This window comes from Solanum lycopersicum, chromosome 2 (genome assembly GCF_036512215.1).
Source record: "Solanum lycopersicum chromosome 2, SLM_r2.1".
NCBI lineage: Eukaryota > Viridiplantae > Streptophyta > Magnoliopsida > Solanales > Solanaceae > Solanum > Solanum lycopersicum.
The window spans coordinates 44,346,297-44,368,631 of record NC_090801.1 but is presented as its reverse complement, the minus strand read 5'-3'; the positions used below and the strand labels follow the sequence as shown (position 1 = coordinate 44,368,631).

Below are 22,335 nucleotides of genomic sequence, written 5' to 3'. Positions count from 1 at the left end.
CAAATAAGACGAAGGATTTGAGATGGACATACAGTCCAAAGTTTAAGGGCCTTCTAGATAATGGTGAAGATATCACAATCTATGCCATTGGGAAATAGGAGAGCACTTGGATACTAGAGCTCTATGCATTTCAGTGACTCTATTTGCTGGTGCTCAGTCGAAGGAATTTGGCATCCACATTTTCTATAAGCAAAATGACAACAATTTGAGATGTAATACATCATCTTTTCCTCCTGCACACCATCTCATGAATGGGTTGGATATCATCATATGATATAATATATTATTAAAATTTGGTATAATATATAAATATGCCTTTTAACTTGGCTACAAATCAAATTTATGCTCCTCAACTTTGGATGTGCACAAATAGACACTTAAACTTGTATAAAGTTGAACAAATAGACACACGTGTCCTACATGTCATCATACATGTCATTTTTCATCCTACGTGGTGTCCTACGTGTATTGTGTCATGTAGGACTCATGTGTTTATTTATTTAAAAGTTGGATAGTTAAAGTGTTTGTTTGTGCATTATGAAAGTTGGAGGTCAAAGTTAAAAATTTGAAACCAAGTTTAAGGTCCAATATATGTATTATGCCTTAAAAGTTTGAAACTCCTAACTTTAAAGTTGAATTACCATTTGTCCTTCATTAAAATATTATTTCTTTTTTTTAATATATAAAATGTAAAATATATTCTAATAACTAATTAAATAATCAAATCAAATGTATTAAATTGAAATTGTTGTAAATATATAATGGAAGATAAAAAAGGGATTCAAATGAATGAAATAGGTTACATTAATTTGCTAAGTGGAAGTTCAAGCATTTCAAATGAAAACTTTTAAAAGAAACTATTATATATTACAATCCCCAATAATTCGTATTTCTTCATCCCTAATGTACATGTTTTCTCTTTCATGTTTTCTTTTACTGACAATAGTGTGTAGTTAAATTTTGTTTAGACAACGTAAGTCTCTCATCTTCTCTTCCTTTTTGGCATAAAGTTCTTATGGTATGTTTTTTCAACTATTTTATATTCCATCTAATGTTTTAATTTTTTATTTATCATATAAATTATGCTCAATTCTTTAATTGTTGTCTAAGCATTTGATCTTTCACATGAAAAAAAATTACTAAAATTTTGTTATCACCACTTATGAGGTAGATTTTTAATTTCATGGATAAATATGTGATGCTTTTGCAGGTAGTTGAATTACGTTGTTGCTTCTATTTTTCATGATAAGTAATTGGATATGACTTCTTTATTTGCTAAATAGATATTTAATGTTTACCTTCATTACTGTTAGGAACTTGAATTTATTCCTTTAACACTTACAGATTTTATATAATGTTTTTGTGAATTTTAAGAAGTTTATATTTCCTTCGTAAGAGTAATATACGCTTAAAAGTAAAAAGGATGTTTGACAAAAGATAGATGACCGTTTTACTTCTATATTAAATTAAAATATTTAACTATTTAATAAACTAAATATTAAATAGTAACTCATAACATTAGTCATGAATCAACCACCATAATGTCTATTGGATATCTTTGCATTGATTTCATGTTGGAGTAAATTCATGAATCTTTTATTCTTTTTGTATGCCAATCAGAAATATGAATGGTTGTTTGTCCTCCCAAAAATAAAAAAATCGGATCTATATTATATAGAGTTTTTTTGTAAATATTTGTATTAATGTAAAGTAGTAACATAAATTCTATTTTCACTAACTTCTTCATGTAAATATAATAACTTTCATTAATTATGTTCATTATGATGTTTACTCCTACCTCTCATTCATGATCTCATATGAGTTAATATCATATACATGAGTCATGACAACTCTTTTTATTCTTCAATCATATCCTATAATTAATATGACATTTGATACAAGATTGTACACACTCAAAATAGTTGGAAAAATGTATAATTCTCTATGCTCTCTTCTCTCTCTCTCTCTCTCTCTATCTCTGTCTCTGTCTCTCTCTCTCTCTCTCTCTCTCTATATATATATATATATATATATATATATATATTGAATGCTTCGAAATAATAAAATTAAATTATCATTTTACTCCTAGACTTAATTAAAATATTAAAAAAATATAACCAAATATTTAAAAAATGTAACCAAAAAAATCAATTCAATTATTCCTTTAAAATCCAAAAATGATGAATTTGAGTAAATTCAATTAAGTACAATCCAGATTCATTTGACTAATAGTTCATTTACTTTTAATATGATAATGCTTTAGGCTTTTAACATTCACTTTGGATGTAGGTATAATGCATTAAGTTTGAGAAATCAAATCTATGTTTTGAAAAAAAAGAAAAAGAACATCTCATAATAATTTTGGTCTTTCAACTACTCCAAACATCTTATAATAATGTGAATCTCTTCTACTTCTCCTAACATCTCATAATAAATTGAGTCTTTTCTACTACTCTTAATATAACGTTATAAATAACTTTTTTTGCTATTTTATTTGGTCTTAACATTCATATTTTTTAGACTTTTCCTCCACCATTTTCAGTTTTCGATATTTATCAATCCCATCCACTTCACTCACCCCATCTTCTTTTTTCTTTTTTTTTTTTTTTGCTTACTTTCTTAATTCTCATACTGAATCAATACAAGGTTCTGTGACTTCTAACCACATTTGGATTGATCATGAAGCAATTCAATGCATCAATTTAGTTTTTATTGTTCATGAATAGTTTCACAAGATAAATATTTTTTCATTACAATATATATTTATCTTTAAATTAATACTATATATGTTAAAGTACTATCAAGTTTGCAAGAATTTATAATCTTAACTTTTGAGTTATTTTTGTTTTCTATTGTATTTACTTTGATTTTTCTTTTGTAGCACATAAAAAGTCTAATAATATATGTCATTTAAATTTTATCATTTGCTATAGAAGATTTATATCAAGTATTTTGGGATAAAGGTGCAATCCACGTTTTCAGAGACTAGTATAACTATATAACCGATCTAAACATAAAGTTGATATGAAATATTTGAACATACTTCATATAAAAACATAATGGCTTAACCAAATGTGAAATTTGAAACTTCAATATATTGCAATCAATGCTTGTATAAACATGATATTAAATTATACAATAAAAATTAAATAGTACCTCTTTCAAAAATTTCACCAAAAGAAGGAACCACGAAAGTAAATCTCAACTTCAACTTTTGTTTGTGAGTCAACGCAAAATATGAAATAAAAATGTGAGCATATTTGCTGATTCTTTTTAGTGGGTGATTTTCTTCCTCTCTCTCTCTCTCTCTCTCTCTCTCTCTCTCTCTCTCTCTCTCTCTCTCTCTCTCTATATATATATATATATATATATATATATATATATATATATATATAAGTCGTTCTTCTTATTTTTATTTTTTATTGGCTTTTCTCTATTTATATTTATTTTCTCTTTACATGATCTTCTTCATCTATTCTTCTCATTTCAGTGAAATTATAAATACATGTATAATAATATGAGAATCGAGATATAAAAAGAATAATAATAGACGTAAATAATAGTTTTGTTTAAATATGAATTAAATCATGAATTGTTTAAACGTGAAAAAATAAATTAAGTTTTGTTATAACAATCTCGCACTAAGCATATGATATAAAAGAACTAAACATAAATTCGATATGAAAAAATGAACTCCTAACTTCAAAGTTAGATTACCATTTTGCCTTTTAAATTTTTATTTTCTTGGAAATTTAAGTAAATAGAAGTCCATAGGTCATAATTTTTTAATAAATAATTATGTCTTCTCTAAGAATATTTCAATTACTATATTGATATATAACTATACTTCTTCCATGAGAGATGACCAACATAAGTTTTTTTTTAATTTTCAGATTTGAAAGATAATTTTTTTCTTTAATATAGATCATGTTTTGCATTTGTTTATTATCAATATCTTAAAATTGAAAGATTATTTTTATATTATAAATATTGCTTATTGTTTTGTCTTGTATTATTATAAGTGAGAAGGTTTTAACTTCAAAATTGAATTACCATTATACCCCTATACTATATGAAATATCTTATCAATTAAATTTTAATATTAGCTGAATTCTCTGCATGTGCCCAACATTTAGTATAATCTATTAATCTTTTTGGACATTAATATATTCATTCTTTTTAGATGTTTTCATCTTTTAACTAAAACTTAAGTGAAAAGTTAGAGACTTGGGTAATGAAGAGTTGTAACACAGAGATATAGGTGAAGGGTGGTGAAGAGTCGTATAGTATGTTTAAGAGTCAATTAATTCTATAATTATATCTCAACATTCGTTTACCCAAATTTTCCAATGTTTTAGTTTCTTGCCAGCTTTAATATAATTCATATTCTTTAATTTCTTTCTGAAACCATTCAATTTTCCTTAGATTCTTATATAAAGTCTTAGATAAAATTCTCCAGTTTACTTAATTATTTTCCCTATTTAATTTCCTTCATACCAAATATTGACATTTCTTCCACTATAAAAATAGAGATTTTGGTGATTTCTTTGGAGAGAGAGATCGAGTTGATGATGACATTAGTTTTAATTGCATCCCGCTTAATATCTTTCATATTTGTGCAAATTTCTTGTGTCTTTTCTCATTATCAATTACATTGTAATTTGGCTTTGAATCTGTCATCGTCGTCATTTTACAGACGTAGTTAATATAGATAGTGTAGTTGATTATGGTAGATGTCCTCTAGATCATATACTAAAAGTGATTTGAGGAAAAATAATGAAGAATGGACAATTAGAAGGAAACTCCGATGGAACAGAAAGTCAAAAAGCTCAAATCTGATACTCCCTCTGTCCCATTTTATGTGGCAATATTTGACCGGGCACGGAGTTTAATAAAAAATGAAGACTTTAAAATATTTATCGAATTGCCCTTCAAAAAAGTATACTCACTTTTCTCTCTCCTCGTAAATATATTAGAGTACTATGTTTAAAATTAAGTGGGATCAACAAGGGTAAAAGAGGAATTATACCTTTAAATACTTACCATATAAGGAAATGTAACATTCTTTTTGGGACTGACCAAAAAGGGAATGGTGCCACATAAAATGGGACGGAGAGAGTAATTTTTTTGTTGTGTTATAATTATAAGTAGTTTTGGTAAGGCGGAACACATAAATCACTACTACAAATCTTAGGTGATATTCATTTTGCTCTACCTATTCATGTATCTCAGAAGCTTAGTATTTGATTGATGTTTATTTATACTTTGAAATATTATTGTAATTTGTAACTATACTTTTATTATTCTATTTTTATCTTGTATGTAGACATGTAAATACCAAATATTTATCACTTGGTCATTTTTTGTTCATAATATATGTTGGTGTCTTTGCCTACAATATGATATTAATTTTAATACTTTCTATTTATCTCAAATAGTTTTTTCATGAATTGTTTCCTCTATTTCTGTTTTTAAATTCTTATTAGCCAGTCTTGATAAACATTTGATAATCGCTTAATTTTTTCACTCTTTATTATTTTTCTATAAACTTACGGAAGAAAAATATTATCTTCTTTTCCAATTTTCATGTCTTGACATTTTTCTTTTATATATTTGAGGATGTTAGGCATCATATTAATGCTTCAATTTTCCTCTACACATCTCTAAGCATTTTTTTCTTTATTTTTTTTCTCTACAATCTCATGTAGCTCATGATACACATATTCTATGTTTATGTATTTTATTTTAGATTAAATTTATCAATTAACATGCATCGCACGTATTCAAAAGCTAGTTTCTGCATATAAGGTTCAAGGCTCCTACTTCCTCTGTCATCATGACTTTGATGTTCATCAAAATTGTTCCATCTATGGATGGGATTCAACGGGCTGGTTTGAATTCTTGTTTGGTGATAATTCTGATGATTTTTCAAACGAAATGTCTCCCTACGACTAGCCAGAATGTCTATAGACTTCTATATATCTGGAGTGGAGGATGATAAAACTTGGTCATTACTCATTACCTTGATTATGATGTGGAGCTAAGGTTTTCACATTTTAGCGACTCATCCGGGAACAAATAATTTGATTCTCTAAATTGTCACGATTAGCCGTTTTTCATTCTTACAATGGGTTTTGTATTTTGAGTAACTTACACCCTCATGTACATAACTAAGTATATTCAAAGAAAAATAAAAATTATAATTCTAGCCACTAGCTAAGTTTCAATGTTTTATTTAAATAAATGGTGAACTGGTTGTTTCAAAAAAAAAAGAAGATATTTAGAAACTTGTTAGTCAGCGTGTAAATTTAGCGCGTCCAAGAAAATGAAGAACTCCCCAACGTTAACAAATCAAGTATCCCCTATTTTCTAAAACCCTCAATATATAAACCCTCTTTATCAACAATTATTCTTCGTCAATTACATTCATCAAAGTTGTTGCCTTCTTAATTACAATCTCCCTCTCTTTCTTTAAAATTTTCCTTCTTTTCTCCATGGGAATACTAATGGAAGACGATGTTGATGGTGGGTCGAAAGAGGAATCCTGCATTACTGATTTCGAATGTATAGATGTTGAAGAGCGTGAAAAAGAGGAAGCTTTTAGAAAGAATCCTTTTATGTGTGAGCATTCTGTTGATCACTACTACTATCTTCTCCCAAGGGCTAAAAGAAGCAGAATTTTTAGAAGAAACAACCCTCCTCCTACTGTTATGCCGTCTCAATCAATGTCACAGAAAAAGGGTCTCAAGATTCGAATCTCTCTTAAAAGTAAAACAATTGAAGAAGTTGATCAAGACCTTTCCATAGAGAAAAACAAGACTCAAACTCTGTTCGGTGAAAAACAGGGTAAATTGGAAGATAGAGAGAAAAAGACTGAAACTGTGTTGGATGAAAAACAGAGTAAAGCGAAAGACAGAAAGAGAAAGAGAAGAAAGATTTATAAACCAATAATTGATCCTCCAGTTTTGCCAGATGAGTTGAAGGAGATGATTTCAGGAATGGGTGTTCAGATTTCTCAAGTGAAACTCGTTATTCAGAAAGTTCTTTATGATACAGACTTGAGTTATAAGCAAGTGCGTCTTTCAATCCCCATCAACCAAGTGGAGAATAAGGATTTCTTGACACCCCAACAGAAAATGGTATTGGAGACGAGAGATATTGTGTCTAACAAAAAGAGCAAGATTCAGTTCAACTTGATTGAGCCTTCACTTGAAAAAACAAAAATTCATTTGGCAAAATGGGACATGAGTAACACCTCTAATTATGTGTTATTGAATGGCTGGATGCAAGTAGTAGAAAGGAATATCCTCAAGTCTAGAATGGTAGTGCAGTTATGGTCATTTAATCAAGATTTGGTTCCATGGTTGGCTCTTGTTTTGGTTCGATAATAATTTAGACGTTGATTTCATTTGTAACTATTTAGTACAGTTTGCCAACTTTTGTGTAGGATTAGCGTCCTAGTAAACTTCTTTTGTTTGTTTTGATTGATATCGTTTTTAGTGTATTTGAATATAATATAACTTTTTACACTAAGATTCTTTATTGCCTTTACTTTTAGTTGCTACTTCACTTTTTCTGTTTTGTACTCTTAACTAGAGAGGATTAACACAGTACTCTAAACTATGTCAGCTATCATCAGCTGCAGTACTGGTAACAATACACACAGTGCTCCATATCTGCATTGTGTTATTAAGCTGCCTTGCAGGATTGTGTTGCATAACTTACTCGATTCGGTACTGTCTCGACCTCTTTCTTTCCATTGGCCCAAAAACTTGGTGATGATGCTACAATCACATGGTTTAAATGGAATAAAATAAAAAATGACTGTCCTTTTACAGCATTAGTGATTTGATTTCGACACATAGAAAATGTAAATGGATCTTTCTACACTAGTCATTAGTTTCCTCTTCAAGATAAGGCGGGAGCTCACCACTTCCCCTTTCAGGTGGTTCCTCCATATAGAATCAACATCAAATAAGAGATAGTTGTAGTATCCTGACAAAAATAAGTTCATACTGATCTTTTTTTTTAATTGAAAACCAACCACGCTTACGATATCATGGAGATCTGATCATTGATAATTCTTTTCATAATATGAGTTGAACTAAGGAACAATAGATAAGCAAATAGCTTACTTACACTGTAAAAACACCAGATCATATTCCGTTGTATTCAATGAAAATGGCTTTTCACTAAGCTGCAGAATGGATTTTGTCACTGCCGAGTAGCAAGGCTTCAATGGATTTTGTTTCCAGATACACAAGTAATAATGCATTCTGACCTACGATATCTTACACTTTCATTCATTAAAGAGCTCCATCACGCGTTCTGCAAAGATTATTAAATGTTCCAAAATTACTTAAAGTGGTATAAACAGAAGCCACAACACACCCTTTTTTTTCCTTTGAAGTGCGGATTTGCATAAATAATATCATATGCAGAATCATGTACTCAACAAACATACGATATTTTACTCTATTATAGAGAAAAAGAGGCAAGTCAAAATATTTGTGTTTGTAAACATAGTCAAGTTGATAGGTATACGGTATACTAGGATCAAATGGAAGATTTCATTAGTTAGTTAGTTGGTCGATCGGCTGTTAATTCATAATTGGTGATGAGCTATCATAGTTTGTTAATACGACTCAACGCAATGCTCTCACTTGGGATGTAACACACATAAGTTGTGATCAATACAATTTCCTCGTTCATTGATGGAGTTATGAATTTGTGAGCTCATATTTTGTTAGGAGCATCTTTATATGTTTCATAAATCCTAAGATGCTTTATATACTTTTTATTGGAATTCCACATCCATTCTCCTTAAAAAAATAACCATCAAGAGTAGTCTCAATTTTCATGAAAAAATCATTAGGATACACTAAATCTTCAAAGGTCTCATCTTAGTGTTTTTTGTATCAAGAAATTTTGCATCTACTTACTTCTCTGGAATTTCATCATTATCCATAGCTTATTTACATTTTGTTTGGATGGTTATAATCTCTGAGTTGTACTACTAGTTCAAATGCAATATCATGTCGAAATACCGATTCGATAGGAGTAGGCTGCCCCAACTTAGCAACCTTGAATGTATCACACTCATGTTTCGGGAGTGAAATGAGTAGAAGGTATATATCATTCAACTTTAGAAATTAAAATTGGTGATATTGGTTTAGTTAAATAAGATTAAATAACTTTCACACATAGCAAACATAAAAATCATATTTGTATGCTATAGATATAGTTTACAAAATCGTGCTCCATAGCAAACATAAATATGTATATTTCGCTATACATATATAAAAAAAATTGTATAATTCGCTACACATATACAAAAAAGTCAGTTGTATAATTCGTTATACATATACAAAAGAAAGCAGTTGTATACAAAAGATCTATTGTATAATCTGTGTATGTATAAAACGAGAAAGAGAGAAAGACAAAATAAAATTGGGCAGGGGGATATTTGTATTGTATAATGATAAGTGTATAGGACGAAGATATATTTATCTGCGTTTATACAAATATAAATGCAATTTATACATTTCGTTTCTATTTGTATAAGCGAGAGAGACGAGGGTGATGAGCGAGATCTGAGAGAGTGGCGGGTGAGATCTGGGAGAGGGGAACGAAAATATATGCAATATATACAATTTCCTTTCGCGTTATACAAACACAAACACATTTTATACATTTGTGTTTGTATAAGAGCGAGACTGCCACCAAACTAGAGTAGCGAGTGAGATTCCACCTTGGGAGAGAGACGAAAATAACAATAGTTTGCTATTATATATAATTTTTCCTAAATAAAATGCGGACTTGGTTAGAGTAATTACAAATTTTGGGGTATATATTAATATATGAAAATTTTGAAAAGTCTCCCCACCCATTTTAAATTTTAAATTTGCCCTATTTCATTATCTTTTCCGTCCTCAAACTAGTCATTAATTTCACTCTTAGGGTGTGTTTGGTACGAAGGAAAATGTTTTCCATGGAAAATGTTTTTTTAGAAAATGTTTTCTTGAACTTTCTCATGTTTGCTTGCTGACTAGAAAATATTTTCCGAAAAAATATTTTATTGTTCTTTTTTAGTAAGAAATATTTTTGAATTTTTTTTTATTTTTTACTAGAGTAGAAAATAATTCTTGAAATTGATTTTTTTTTTAAAAAAACAAACTTAAATTTTTTTTCATGGTGGGGGTGGGGTGGAGTAGTGTGGGGGTTGGGGCTGGTAAGGGGCTAGTGGGCCGGGGGTGGGGTGGGTAGGGGGCTGGTGGGGGGGAAAGGTTGGAAGAGAGTTTTAGAGAATGTTTTCCTTAATTATTGAAAGGAAGTCATATACCTTAAATTTGAGGAAAATGAGTTGATTTGGAAAACATCTTCCAAAACATTTGACACAACCAAACATGAGAAAATTGGAAAATATTTTTCCGGAACATGTTTTCCTCCATACCAAACACACTTGTTAATTTTCAAAGACATAATACATAAATGTGTCATTTAACTTGGCTTCGAATTACATTTATGCCCTTCAACTTTGGGTGTGCACAAGTAGACACTTAAACTTGTATAAAGTTGAACAAATTGACACACATGTCCTACATATCTTTTTTTGTCCTACGTGGTGTCCTACGTGTATTGTGTCATGTAGGACTTATGTGTTTATTTATTTAAAAGTTAGATAGTTAAAGTCCTGTTTGTGCATTATGAAAGTTGAAAGTCAAAGTTAAAATTTGAAATCAACTTTAGGATCCAATATATGTATTATGCTAAATTCAAATATATTGATTAATAGGTGGTAGTAGTTAATACTCGAGAACAATTTCACAGACACCGATATTAAAAAAATTGTGTGAATAATAATAATAATAATAATAATAATAATAATAATAATAATAATAATAATAATAATAATAATAATAATAATAATAATGTGTGAAAACACTATGCATATATATATAATTTCGTGAAAATAACAATGTCTTTAAAAGAAAGAGTCTTAATAGGAATATAACTGTCACAGTTCTGATTCATTCCAATCTTTTCAGACGATTAAGAGATTTATCAGTAGAAGAAATAAATATATTTAATGACGTAATGTCTTAACCATACCTCCATCAAACAAATAAGACTTTAATTGATTTGTGTATGATTATATATATTAACCATATATTACTAATACTTACATAACTGTATTCACGTATTAAATAACCCTAAAGCTGATGAGGTTAGGGAATATGTTGGGAGAGAAGGCGGCAAAACTGGTGCATTTTAGTGGTCGAAGAACACAATTTTAAGAGCATAAAAGTTTAGGAGCAAAAATTTCAAAAAATATATAGATTTTTATTTTTTTTTGCATTCCATGAAAAAAAGTTACTGTGAAGTATAAAAGCATATTATTTTTGGATGATTTAGTAGCGTGTGCGTCCAAGAAATCGAGAATTCCCAATGTCATTGCTTTCTAATAGTTTTTCTATTTATCTCTGTTTATGGAGATTTTCTTTTTCCATGGGAATTGTAAATGAAGATGATGGTGGTGGCGGCGGGCGGAAAGAGGAATCGTGCATTACTGATTCTGAATGTGAATGTGTGGATGATGAAGAGCATGAGAAAGATGAAACCTTTAGAAAGAATCCATATATGTGTGAACATTCTGTTGAACACTACTACTATCTTTTGCCAAGGGCTAGAAGAAGCAAGATTTTCACAAGAAAGAAGCCTCCGATTGTTATCCCGTCTCAATCAACGTCACAGGAAAAGGGTCTCGAGATTCGAAACTCTCTTAAACGCAAAACAAACGAAATAGTTGATGTAGGTCTTCCCATGGAGAAAAAGAAGACTGAAAATCTGTTTGATGAAAAACAGAGTAAATCGGAAGATGCAAAGAAAAAGCGAAGAAAAGTTAAGCCAATAATTGATCCTCCAGTTTTGCCGGATGAGTTGAAGGAGAAGATTTCAGGAATGGGCGTTCAGATTTCTCAAGTGAAACTTGTAATTCAGAAAGCTCTTTATGATACAGATTTGAGTTATCAGCAAATGCGTCTATCAATCCCTGTCAACCAAGTGGTGAGTAAGGATTTCTTGACACCCCAACAGAAAATGGTGTTGGAGACCAAAAATGTGTCTAACAAAAAGACCAAGATTCAGTTCAACTTGATTGAGCCTTCACTTGAACAAACAAAAATTCATTTGACAAAATGGGACAGGAGTAACAGCTCGAGTTATGTGTTATTGAACAACTGGATGCAAGTAGTAGAAAGGAATAAACTCAAACCTGAAATGGTAGTGCAGTTGTGGTCATTTCATCAACATTTGGTTCCATGGCTGGCTCTTGTTTTGGTTCCGATATAACTTAGATGTTCATTTTATGTATAACTATTTAGTGCAGTTTGCTAATTTTGATTAGAATTAGTAATTTTTTGTTTTGACATGAATCTTTTTAGTTTATTTTTATACTGCAAAAGTATGAAATATAGCTTCTTGAAATAAGATTTTTTGTTGCCTGTTGGTAGTTCACCTTTTCTGTTTTGTACTCTAAATTGGATAAATCATCAACTTTTCTGTTTTGTATGCGTAATTGTTGTCCAATCCTCTAGCCAGAAGATATATGTTGTGTACTTTATAAGATACACATCACCTAATAGTTTGTCAATCATGTAATAGCTAACTAAACCAATATATAAGATCGCTGCACCAGTCATCGCTCTTTACCAAGGCCATTCCATGTCGTCTTCTAGTTCTGCCAAGGCAGCCTCCTCAGCATATTTCTCATGATAGATATCAATGTCACTATCATCTTGTGTTCCAGCATCTATAGGACCTTCATGAAAGCATGTTACTGGTCAGTAACAAGAAATATTGTAGAAACAGAAAGCTTATAAATCTTAAACCTGCAGTACATACTCTGCCCAAAATCATCGAATAACTTTTGGTACAAAATAAACCTCATTGTTGCTTGTTTCCTTTGGTGTCCATTAAACAAAAAGTAGTCAGGGTGAGAAAAGCAGTAATGATTCCATGCTAGCTGATACACGGGCATATATCTTTCCATGACACACTGTCCAGATAGATAAGCACTGGGATCACTACTTTTTATTGCAAGCTCGTTTGATGGTACGGATAGATCTGCATCTACTGTGTCACACTCAAGGCTAACTCCGAAATCTTTCATCTGAAAAGTATTACTCCACCCTATTATTGAGACGTTAACCTCGTCATTAGCTTCAAGGTACTTTCCCAATTTCCAGTGGCATAAAAATGTCAAGTTCTCATTTGGTCCTGGAATGCCTATGAATGTAGGCTCATAAATCCATTTGACACCCTTGGACAAATTATTCAGTTTGATGAAGAAGGAATACCAGTTCGCAAGTTGGTTTTCTTCCCAGCATCGGGATTTCTGATGATCGGAACGTGAATATACAATGCAGATATTAAGTCCTATTATCTTTGTATTAGTAAGAGAATTCACTTTCAGAGTCAGTAAGTTTTCTTCGCCCTTCATGCTGAACCAACTTGGGATCTCGCTTCCAGGAAAGTAAGTGCTGAAGATGCCAAACTCATAGAGTCCCTATGGGAAAAAAGAAATATTTAGCAGATTTCACTCGTTCCTTCTTATGAAACATGTTTTGTTAATTGTCGAGGTGGTTTTAGTAGGAAAGAAGCTTACAAGACAGATGAAACACATTTGACAGACAAAAGTTACCTGCACTGAATTTTTCTTTTTTGTGTTGGTAAGCCTATTAAATAGTTCCACTTCTGCGTTTTGTATATCATCCAGGTTTAGATGGTTCAGAGTGTTCACCATTTCCTCTTCAAAATTTCTTACTGGCTCCAGCTTGAACAATCCAGGAATCTCAGTTAGTTTCTCGCTGCCTCTAACATCCAAGAATAATCTATGAGTCTCCAATAAGCTTGGCATAGTTGTAACTCTTTCTAGTAATGTGCATTCTGTAGCCTTCAGCTTGATGAGCGTTGAAGGAAGATTGGGGAGTGATTGGAGGTTTGGGCACGCGTCTAGCCAAAGGTCCTGAAGCATACATAGATTTGTTATACTCTGTGGTAGGTTAGAGATCAGGTTTCCACTTAGATTCAAATGGCGTAAGGAGAAGAGGTTGTTAACACCAAGTGATAGAGCATCATCTGTTAGCTTGCATCTTGCCAGACTTAAGCTAACCAGGGAACTTGATAAAGAATATAAAGAGAAGTTGTCATAATCTGGGGATTTTGTTAATTTGGATGACCAAGATTGCCAGAGTGCAACCCATGATTTCTCGTGACCGTAATTAATTTCATCTGCATGAAGGGTTCTCAAAGATTCCAGATTTCGTAGATCGATTGTTGATAGGGCAAGTCCATAACAGCCAGAAATGATGAGTGTTTCCAAGGACTTGAGCTTACAAAAGCTTCTTGGAAGATTCGATAGACTCTTGCAGTCTCTCAGGTTCAAGAGAACAAGTTCCTCTAGATCTCCAATCGATTCATGAATATGGAACAATCTTACACAATCCTTCAAAATGAGTTTTTCCAGATTAGGAAGCCCGGAAAAATCAGGAGTTCTTCTTAGGAAATGAGAATGACTGAAATTGAGAATTTTTAATAACTTGAGCATCTGCAATAGCCAATAACAAGTATATCAGGATTCAGGTCTATTAACTTACTATCAACTTCCCTACTGTCAATGCCAAAACTGACGATAAAAACTTTACCCTAGTTCCCTCCCAGGCTTGTTGCAATCTGCTCCTCCTCATATCCAGAGCAACCAGGCTCTCCAAAGGCAAATCCTTTGGAATGGACTTCAAAAGGAATCCACGCCAATGAAGCAATTTTAATCTCTTCGGAAACCATTGGTAGCTACCAGTGAATTTTGCTTCTGTTAGCCGTAGAATTCTCAGCTTCTTCATTCTTGAAAATGCATCGATTTCCAACTGTACAACATTTGAAGTTTCTGAAAAGACATTTCTGAACAGCTCAAGAACAGTTAAACTCTGTCTCCCTTGTGAGTTAGCATCAGTCATTCTCAGTGATCTCACATCAAGTTGCCGGTGCCCAACATCATTTCCGTTCAATTTTTGACCAACATATTCTACTTTCTTCAGCATCCGGATGTCAAGAACTAGACCTTGGATCCTTTCAGTACCCTACAGGAAAACGAAAAATCATACATTAAGGCACATAGATATGGATGATTGCACGTTAAAAATCTCAGAGTCAGATTTGTTACTGTCTTCCCCTGCAATATGTTAAAGGCATCTTTGTGTTTCCAAATCCTGCTTTGACTACTAGGCTCCCAAGGGGATTCTTCCCGAATAATTTCTCTTCCCATGTCTTGAAGTAATTGATGCACCATCAGTTTGTTATGGTCAATTTCCAATAGGCATCGGTCAACAAGAATCTGAATGCCAATGACCGAAAAGAAACCACATCCATCAAGTATTCTTACTGCATAATCTTTGTCCTTACCAGCAAAGAAACAGACAATATCGAGGAATAGGTTTTGAACATTATCATCTGGTAGACATTCATAACTTATCCTTAGTTTTTCAAGGATTTTACTGTCTGGAATATCTTTCAATTTCCTTAATGCACTTCCCCAAATCTCTATACTTAAGTCACCAAGAGACGAACCCAAAACTTTAAGAGCTAACGGAATTCCTTTACAATGATGTACAACATCTATCGTAAGATCCATATATTCTAACGGGGGGCTTTCTTCACCAAATGCATACCAACTGAACAACTGAAGTGATTCTTTGGCATCCAAAGTCTTTAGCTTATACATCCTACATCTACATGCTTCAGTAGAACTTAATAAATGACCATTTCTCGTTGTTATGATAATTTTGCTACCTGGAGAAAACCAATCCCTCATACCGAGTACCGCATTTAGCTGATCTATGTTGTCTATATCATCAAGAACAAGAAGAACTCTTTTGCAGCTGATAGCTTCTTGAATCTTGACGGACCCTTCATTAACATTATATATCTTTTCGACATCCTTCCCAAGAATATTGGAAAGAAGTTGTCTTTGTAAACGACCTAAACCGTCATACTTTTCTAAAACTTTTCCCACATCAGCAAGGAAGCTACTGCCTTCAAATCTATGAAAATTCAGGTTATAAGCTGTTTTAGCTATCGTAGTTTTGCCAATACCTCCCATACCATGTATAGCAAGAATATCGACATAATTGTATCCCTCTTTTAACCACAAATCAATTTCTTTGACTCGACAATCTATTCCGACTGGACGAGGAGCAACACTTAATACAGTACGTCTCAATTTTCCTACAACCACCTTAACAATCTCTTGTATAAACCTTGATTCAGATCTGAAATAGTTTTACAATTTAGTAAACAAGAATTGAATGACCTAAACAGATAATTTTATGAAGAAAAACATTACCCATCAGCTTGGTTCTGTAAGACCATTCCTCCCAAATCAGCAACTTCTCTCAAAGCAGCCCTCCATTGATCCACCTTCTCTGTTTTATACCTCTTTTCGAAGTTAAAGAAAGGTTGTTCAAACGTCCCTTTCTGCTTCCTCACATCTGATGGATCGACATCATAAAATACAGGGAGAAGAAAATTCCCAAAAGATTTTCTGGTTTGAATCATATGGGTGAGTTCATCAAGGCATCTATGTGAAGAAGCATAGTCTTTTGAAATGATAGCTATTAGAATTCTTGATTCTTGAATTGCATTCTGCAGCTTTTTATCATCAGGTCTAAATGAAGGGATACCAGCAGTTAACAAAGCTGTATGAAGATGATCTCCAAAGGTATTGCTTATGAAACTTAAAAATACATGATGAACAAATTGATGAGACATTTTCTTCTTTTGATTAAGTGGAATCAAAGTGAAGATAAGCAATGGAGCACAAGTGTAGGGAAGGCTACTTTAACAGTCAACTAATCATGTTTAATATTCTATTTTGAAGTGGACTTTGTCTCCAATTGTCTTCATCCGTAAGTCACAAAAATACATTTAAATAATTTTTTTTGTTTCGTATCAAAATTAGGGAAAATGCACAAATACCCACTCAACTATGTTCAAAATCATAGAGATAAACTTATACTACACTAAGCTCCTATTGACCCTCTGAATTTATTTTATTAACTAGTTCTGGAAACATGCTTTGCACGTTTGACCTCTATTGCTGTTATAATTTATACAGGCCCAAGATATAAAATTGTTCGGCATTGTCTGACGTACTCCTATGTCTTTTTATGCATATAACATAAACTTTTTTTAGTGTTTACTTTTTGCCTACAACTTAAATATCAACATTTTTTTTTGGTGAGTGATGAGCAATCTTGGGATATAAATACTCCAACAATCATTAAAAATAAAAAAATGAATGAAGGAAACAAACCAATAAGAAAAATAGTGACCAATAAAAAAATATTACAAGAACTATTAGATTATGTGTTTCTCCAAGAACCATGAAAATAAAAAATGAAAGAATACACAAATCAATAGAAAAATAGTGACCAATAAAAAATACTCCTTACAGAAGAACTATTAGATGATGAAAACAAAGTGTGGTGGATTAATATTTTTTATCCGATTTATAAAGGAAGAAATTAAGTACATAAAAGGTTTGTACATGAATGTGTTTAATAGTAGAAGCTAAAAAGTTTTAACAATCAAATTCATTAAGAAATGAAAAATGATAAGTTGTAACATCTAATCATGTATTTGGTCTAGTTTAATTGTTATTATTGAGTTAGTTTTAAAAATTAGTAAAATATTTTTTAATTTAATAATTAGTGAAGGACATGTTTGTGATCTAACTTTAAACTTAAAATCTTCCTACTTATAATAATATATAATAATTTTATATCTTTTTCGATCTAAAATATATCCAGAGGATTAATAGAATCTTAATGTAGTATAAGTGTGTCTCTATAATTTCGGACATAAATTGAAAGAATATTTATACATTTTCTCGAAGGTGTGAGATTGATATCACTCATTACTCTGTGGTTGGCTTCACTGGACAAAACAACACAGCTCTCTTTTTTATTACATTCTCTTGTTGGCTTCATTGGACAAAATATTCTATTTGACAAAAATTATATAAATTACCACCCTCCATTCTTTAAACTCTTTCCATATCATGCCGTAGAGGACATCACTATCAATTTTATATTTTATACGATTTATACATCCATTTGTACCTTATTTTTCTTATTTTCTTGACTTGAAATTCAAATTATGAAAAATGCACAAGTGTTCTCTAGACTAAGATCGAAATTTCAGAGATATAACTTAACTAAACTAAGGTTCTATTATTCCTGATTTTTTTTTTTGTAATTTTGTACACCTTTTTAGCTTACGTGACATCCAAATATCTCCAAAGCGTATCAATTGCGTGGAGTCACAGAGCGTGCCACGTAAGACAAAAAGTACACAAAATCACAAAAAAAGATAAGTCAAAGGGTGTGTGTCTAAAATTTCGATCATAGTCTAGGAGTACTTGTGTATTTTCCCTTCAAATTATGATTATAAAATTTAAAGAAAAAAGCGTTAGAAATGCCCTTAAACTATGTGAAAGGAACAAAAGATACCATTCGTTTATGATTTAGCTCAAAAATACCCTAACCGTCAATACTCTCGCTCAAAATGCTCTTGCAGTTAATATTTTAATCCAGAATTGTCCCTATAGTTATAAAATGGGTCAAAAATGCCCTTTTACAAATATATATATATATATATATATATATATATATATATATATATATATATATATTCTTTTTAAACACGTCTTCTTTCTAATTAAAATGTGATTAAAGAACATTATTCTTGCTATATTTCTTCTAAAATCACTTCAAGGAATAAAAATGTAAAAAATGTTTTTTTCCTTCTTATTAAATATCGATTTATCAATTAAAACAGAATAATTGCATGTACTCTTTTGACATATAATATATTTCATATATACATAATTATAGTATATTCATCATAATTTATATTTATATAACGATAATAGATAATGATAATAAAATAAAAAATATATTTTTTTATTTTTTTCTAAATTGAAGTAGGATTAGCATTTGCTATTTTTTTTAAAAAAATATAGTATTAGAAAAAGAACGTATTAAAAGAAATAATAGTATACTTATTTGAAAAATGAGCATTTTTGACCCATTATACAACAATAACAACATTTTTGGATCAAAATATTGACGACAGAGATATTCTTGGACCAAACAACAAAAGGTGGGCATTTTTGTTCCTTTCATATAGTTTAAGGGCATTTTTGAGCCAAAGTATTGACGGTAAGGACATTTTTGAACCAAACTATAAACGAAGGGCATTTGAATTGTTCCTTACACATAGTTTAAGGGGATAATGCACAAGTACCCCCTCAACCTATGTCCGAAATCTCAGAGACACACTTATACTATACTAAGGTCTTATTACTCACCTGAACTTATTTTATTAATAAATTTCTACTCCTTTTTCGTTTACGTGACACTATCTTGTGGGTCCAACGCTGGTTGACTTTTTTCTTTCAAGCTAGTGCCACGTAGGCCGAAAAGGGGTAGAAAATTACTTATAAAATAAGTTCAGAGGAATAATAGGACCTTAGTATAGTATAAGTGTGTCTCTCTGAAATTTCGGGCATAGGTTGAGGGGATACTTGTGCATTATCCCTAGTTTAAGAGTATTGTTGACTCTTTCCCCAAAGTTAAATCACAGTATATAATTATTGAGGTTAAACGAGTCATGACGAAACTTGATTTTTTGCCCATCTGAGCCTAAAGTAAATCTGGACATGTCATGACCCAATTTCAATATCTCTAATTTCAACCTATCTCACCCATTTAACACTTCCAACTTTGGCTGTTGCTTCGGCCCATTTTGGTCCTTATACTTTTGTCTTTGATATACTTTCAGAATGGTCTTGATATTAATATTCTTCTTACAGTAACTCATAAGAAGATCATACACTCAGGTGCAGATTTAGGAAGGTTTAATGGTGTCACATGACATTACAAAGATTACCAAATATGTGTATATAGTGAGAAGAGGAAAATACCAAATGGTGACAATCCTTAAACTAAATTTCAATTTGTTTGGTTATAAACTTCAAAGGTTAGGTTGTATGTTCAAACCCCATTTTACCTCATTTTGATACATTATTTAGTACTCTTATTCTTAATGAGATTATTATGAATTCTTGTATAATTTGAAGTTTGAACTTGGCCTTTCTTTCAAGAAATGGGAAACAACACACCATATTGCCTGGAAGCCCACAAAATAATTAATTACATCTTAATTCGAAAGTTTCTCAGATTACAATAATTTTGGATTTTCCAAAACTCACAAATATATTATTTCTTCACAATATATAACAAACAATACATAATCAATGTATCAGATATAAGTTATGTATTATATACATAACTATAAACAAAATTCATATTGCTTTTAATTTGAAATAATTAAATTTATGTATCAACAATAATATTTATATTAGATACATTATACACCAATAAAAGTTATATTGTATCTTATTGAGGTGGAGAGATATAATCAGAGGTTCAGAGAGAAGATAAAAAACAGTCATAATTAATTCATAGGTCGGAATCTTTTGGAGATTATGTTATCTCAAAGTTGTGTAATTACTTAATTTTTTCTGTATTCGTTTTCTAATTTGAACTATCAAAATTCTTTTTGTGCTTAAAATTTTGATTTTTTTCCTATTTTTTTTAAAAATTCATGTCTGTAATAACCTGATTGGTCATTTTTACTATTATCATGAAATTACTATTTCCCTCCCAATATTGACCCCATATTAATTAGCATAACTTAAATAAATATCAGTGTGTAAAATCTTAATTACCTTCCATTTCTATTATTTTTATAATTACCTAAATATCATATTTTTTTAGGCATTTGAGATACATAATTAAGGATCCGTATATACTATTTTTGATATATTATGTATCAATGTGTTGCACTTATTAAGGGAAAACAAACAGTAAAATTAATTTAAAATCTCATATAATTCATTTGTTGCACTAATTAAGGGGGAAAGCTGAAAGTTAAATCAATATCCCACAAATTAGGTTATTCCATTCAAAATTACTGTCAAGAATTCAAAATCTTATAGTGTAACTAACCAAAAAAATCAAAAAATTAAATTTCTTCTTCTTGTTCATCGTTCTCTCTATCTCATAAAAAAATTTGTCAAAATTTTGGAAGGCGAGATGAGATATGAAGAATTGTATGGAATTGTTGTTGGAGAAACGATTTATTTTGTGAATCTTCAAGTTCATCAAATATCCTTTCGATTTTGATTCAAGATTGTCAAAAATTTTGAGATTCTAAATTCTTCTCCAGTTCATTGAAGATCCTTTCCGTTTTGATTCAAAATTGTTGAAATTTTGAATTTCAAAATTATTCTCCTAGTTCATTGAAGATTCTTTCAATTTTGATTGAAAATTATCAAATTTTTTTGAGAAGATATCATTTCAATTTAAATTGATAAGTGTTATATTTCTACTAGGTACACTCAATAAGAAAGTGTTGCCCACAAGATTTTAGGTTTGAGATCGATACATTATGATTTTGTAATTGTTATGTATCAGATACATTTAGCATAAATTCAAATTTACGTATCGTAACTAAAAAAATAGTGCATGATATATTATTATTTATGTGTCTTATTTTGTTTGAGATCATAAAGATCCTTTCGATTTAAATTGATAAATGTTGAATTTCTACTAGGTACATTAAATAAGTAAGTGTTACCCATAAAATTTTAAGTTTGAGATCAATGCATTATTATTTGGTAATTGTTGTGTATCACATACGTTTAGTATAAATTTGAATGTGCGTATCATAACTAGAGAAATAGTGTATGATACATTATTATTTAAGTCTCTTATTTTGTTTGAGAAATACGGCAATTTTAAATTTTTTAAAAAATGCATTGTAGTAATATTGAGATCGATACATTATTGTTCGATAATTTTTATGTATCGGATACATTTAACATAAATTTAAATTTACGTATCATAACTTAAAAAATAGTGTATGATACATTATATTTGTGTATCGTATTTTGTTTCAGAAATACTATATTTTAAAATTAAAAAAAATAAAATATACATGTAATTGTTCCAAAATAACACAAACTTTATGTATCAAATATATTTATATTGAACGTGATAAACACTAATCAAAGATTCAAGAACATTAGAGTTATGTGTCAATACCTTAAATGTGAACATTATACATTTCATAAAACACAAGTTAGTGTAGCAGTGATGTATCAGATCAATGATGACACTAATATAGACAAATTTAAGACTCAAAATAAACGAA

At 30.6% G+C, this 22,335-nt stretch overlaps 3 protein-coding genes across 4 annotated transcripts; 2 read left to right on the top strand and 1 right to left on the bottom strand.

Moving 5' to 3' along the window:
• The first annotated feature begins 3,881 nt into the window (after positions 1 to 3,881).
• Positions 3,882 to 7,745, top strand: LOC101264875 (putative B3 domain-containing protein At2g27410). The gene has a single exon (XM_069294634.1). The coding sequence runs from the start codon at positions 6,495 to 6,497 to the stop codon at positions 7,386 to 7,388; it is 894 nt and encodes a 297-aa protein (XP_069150735.1). The 5' UTR covers positions 3,882 to 6,494; the 3' UTR covers positions 7,389 to 7,745.
• A 3,763-nt stretch (positions 7,746 to 11,508) lies between these two features.
• LOC101264573 (B3 domain-containing protein At2g24670-like) lies at positions 11,509 to 12,351 on the top strand. The gene has a single exon (XM_004231630.5). The coding sequence runs from the start codon at positions 11,509 to 11,511 to the stop codon at positions 12,349 to 12,351; it is 843 nt and encodes a 280-aa protein (XP_004231678.3).
• Positions 12,352 to 12,518: 167 nt separating this feature from the next.
• LOC101264270 (disease resistance protein RPV1-like) lies at positions 12,519 to 16,911 on the bottom strand. 2 transcript variants are annotated; one of them, XM_004231629.5, is made up of 6 exons: positions 16,400 to 16,911; positions 15,221 to 16,325; positions 14,706 to 15,137; positions 13,703 to 14,608; positions 12,904 to 13,567; positions 12,519 to 12,820 (listed from the first exon to the last, which is right to left on the bottom strand). In XM_004231629.5, exons 1-6 carry the CDS (start codon positions 16,822 to 16,824, stop codon positions 12,708 to 12,710), a joined length of 3,645 nt encoding a protein of 1,214 aa, XP_004231677.3. In that variant the 5' UTR covers positions 16,825 to 16,911; the 3' UTR covers positions 12,519 to 12,707. The 2 variants fall into 2 exon arrangements, with proteins under 2 accessions (XP_004231677.3, XP_025884979.2); XM_026029194.2 differs by having other exon boundaries at positions 12,519 to 12,811; positions 16,400 to 16,907.
• Positions 16,912 to 22,335: the final 5,424 nt, after the last annotated feature.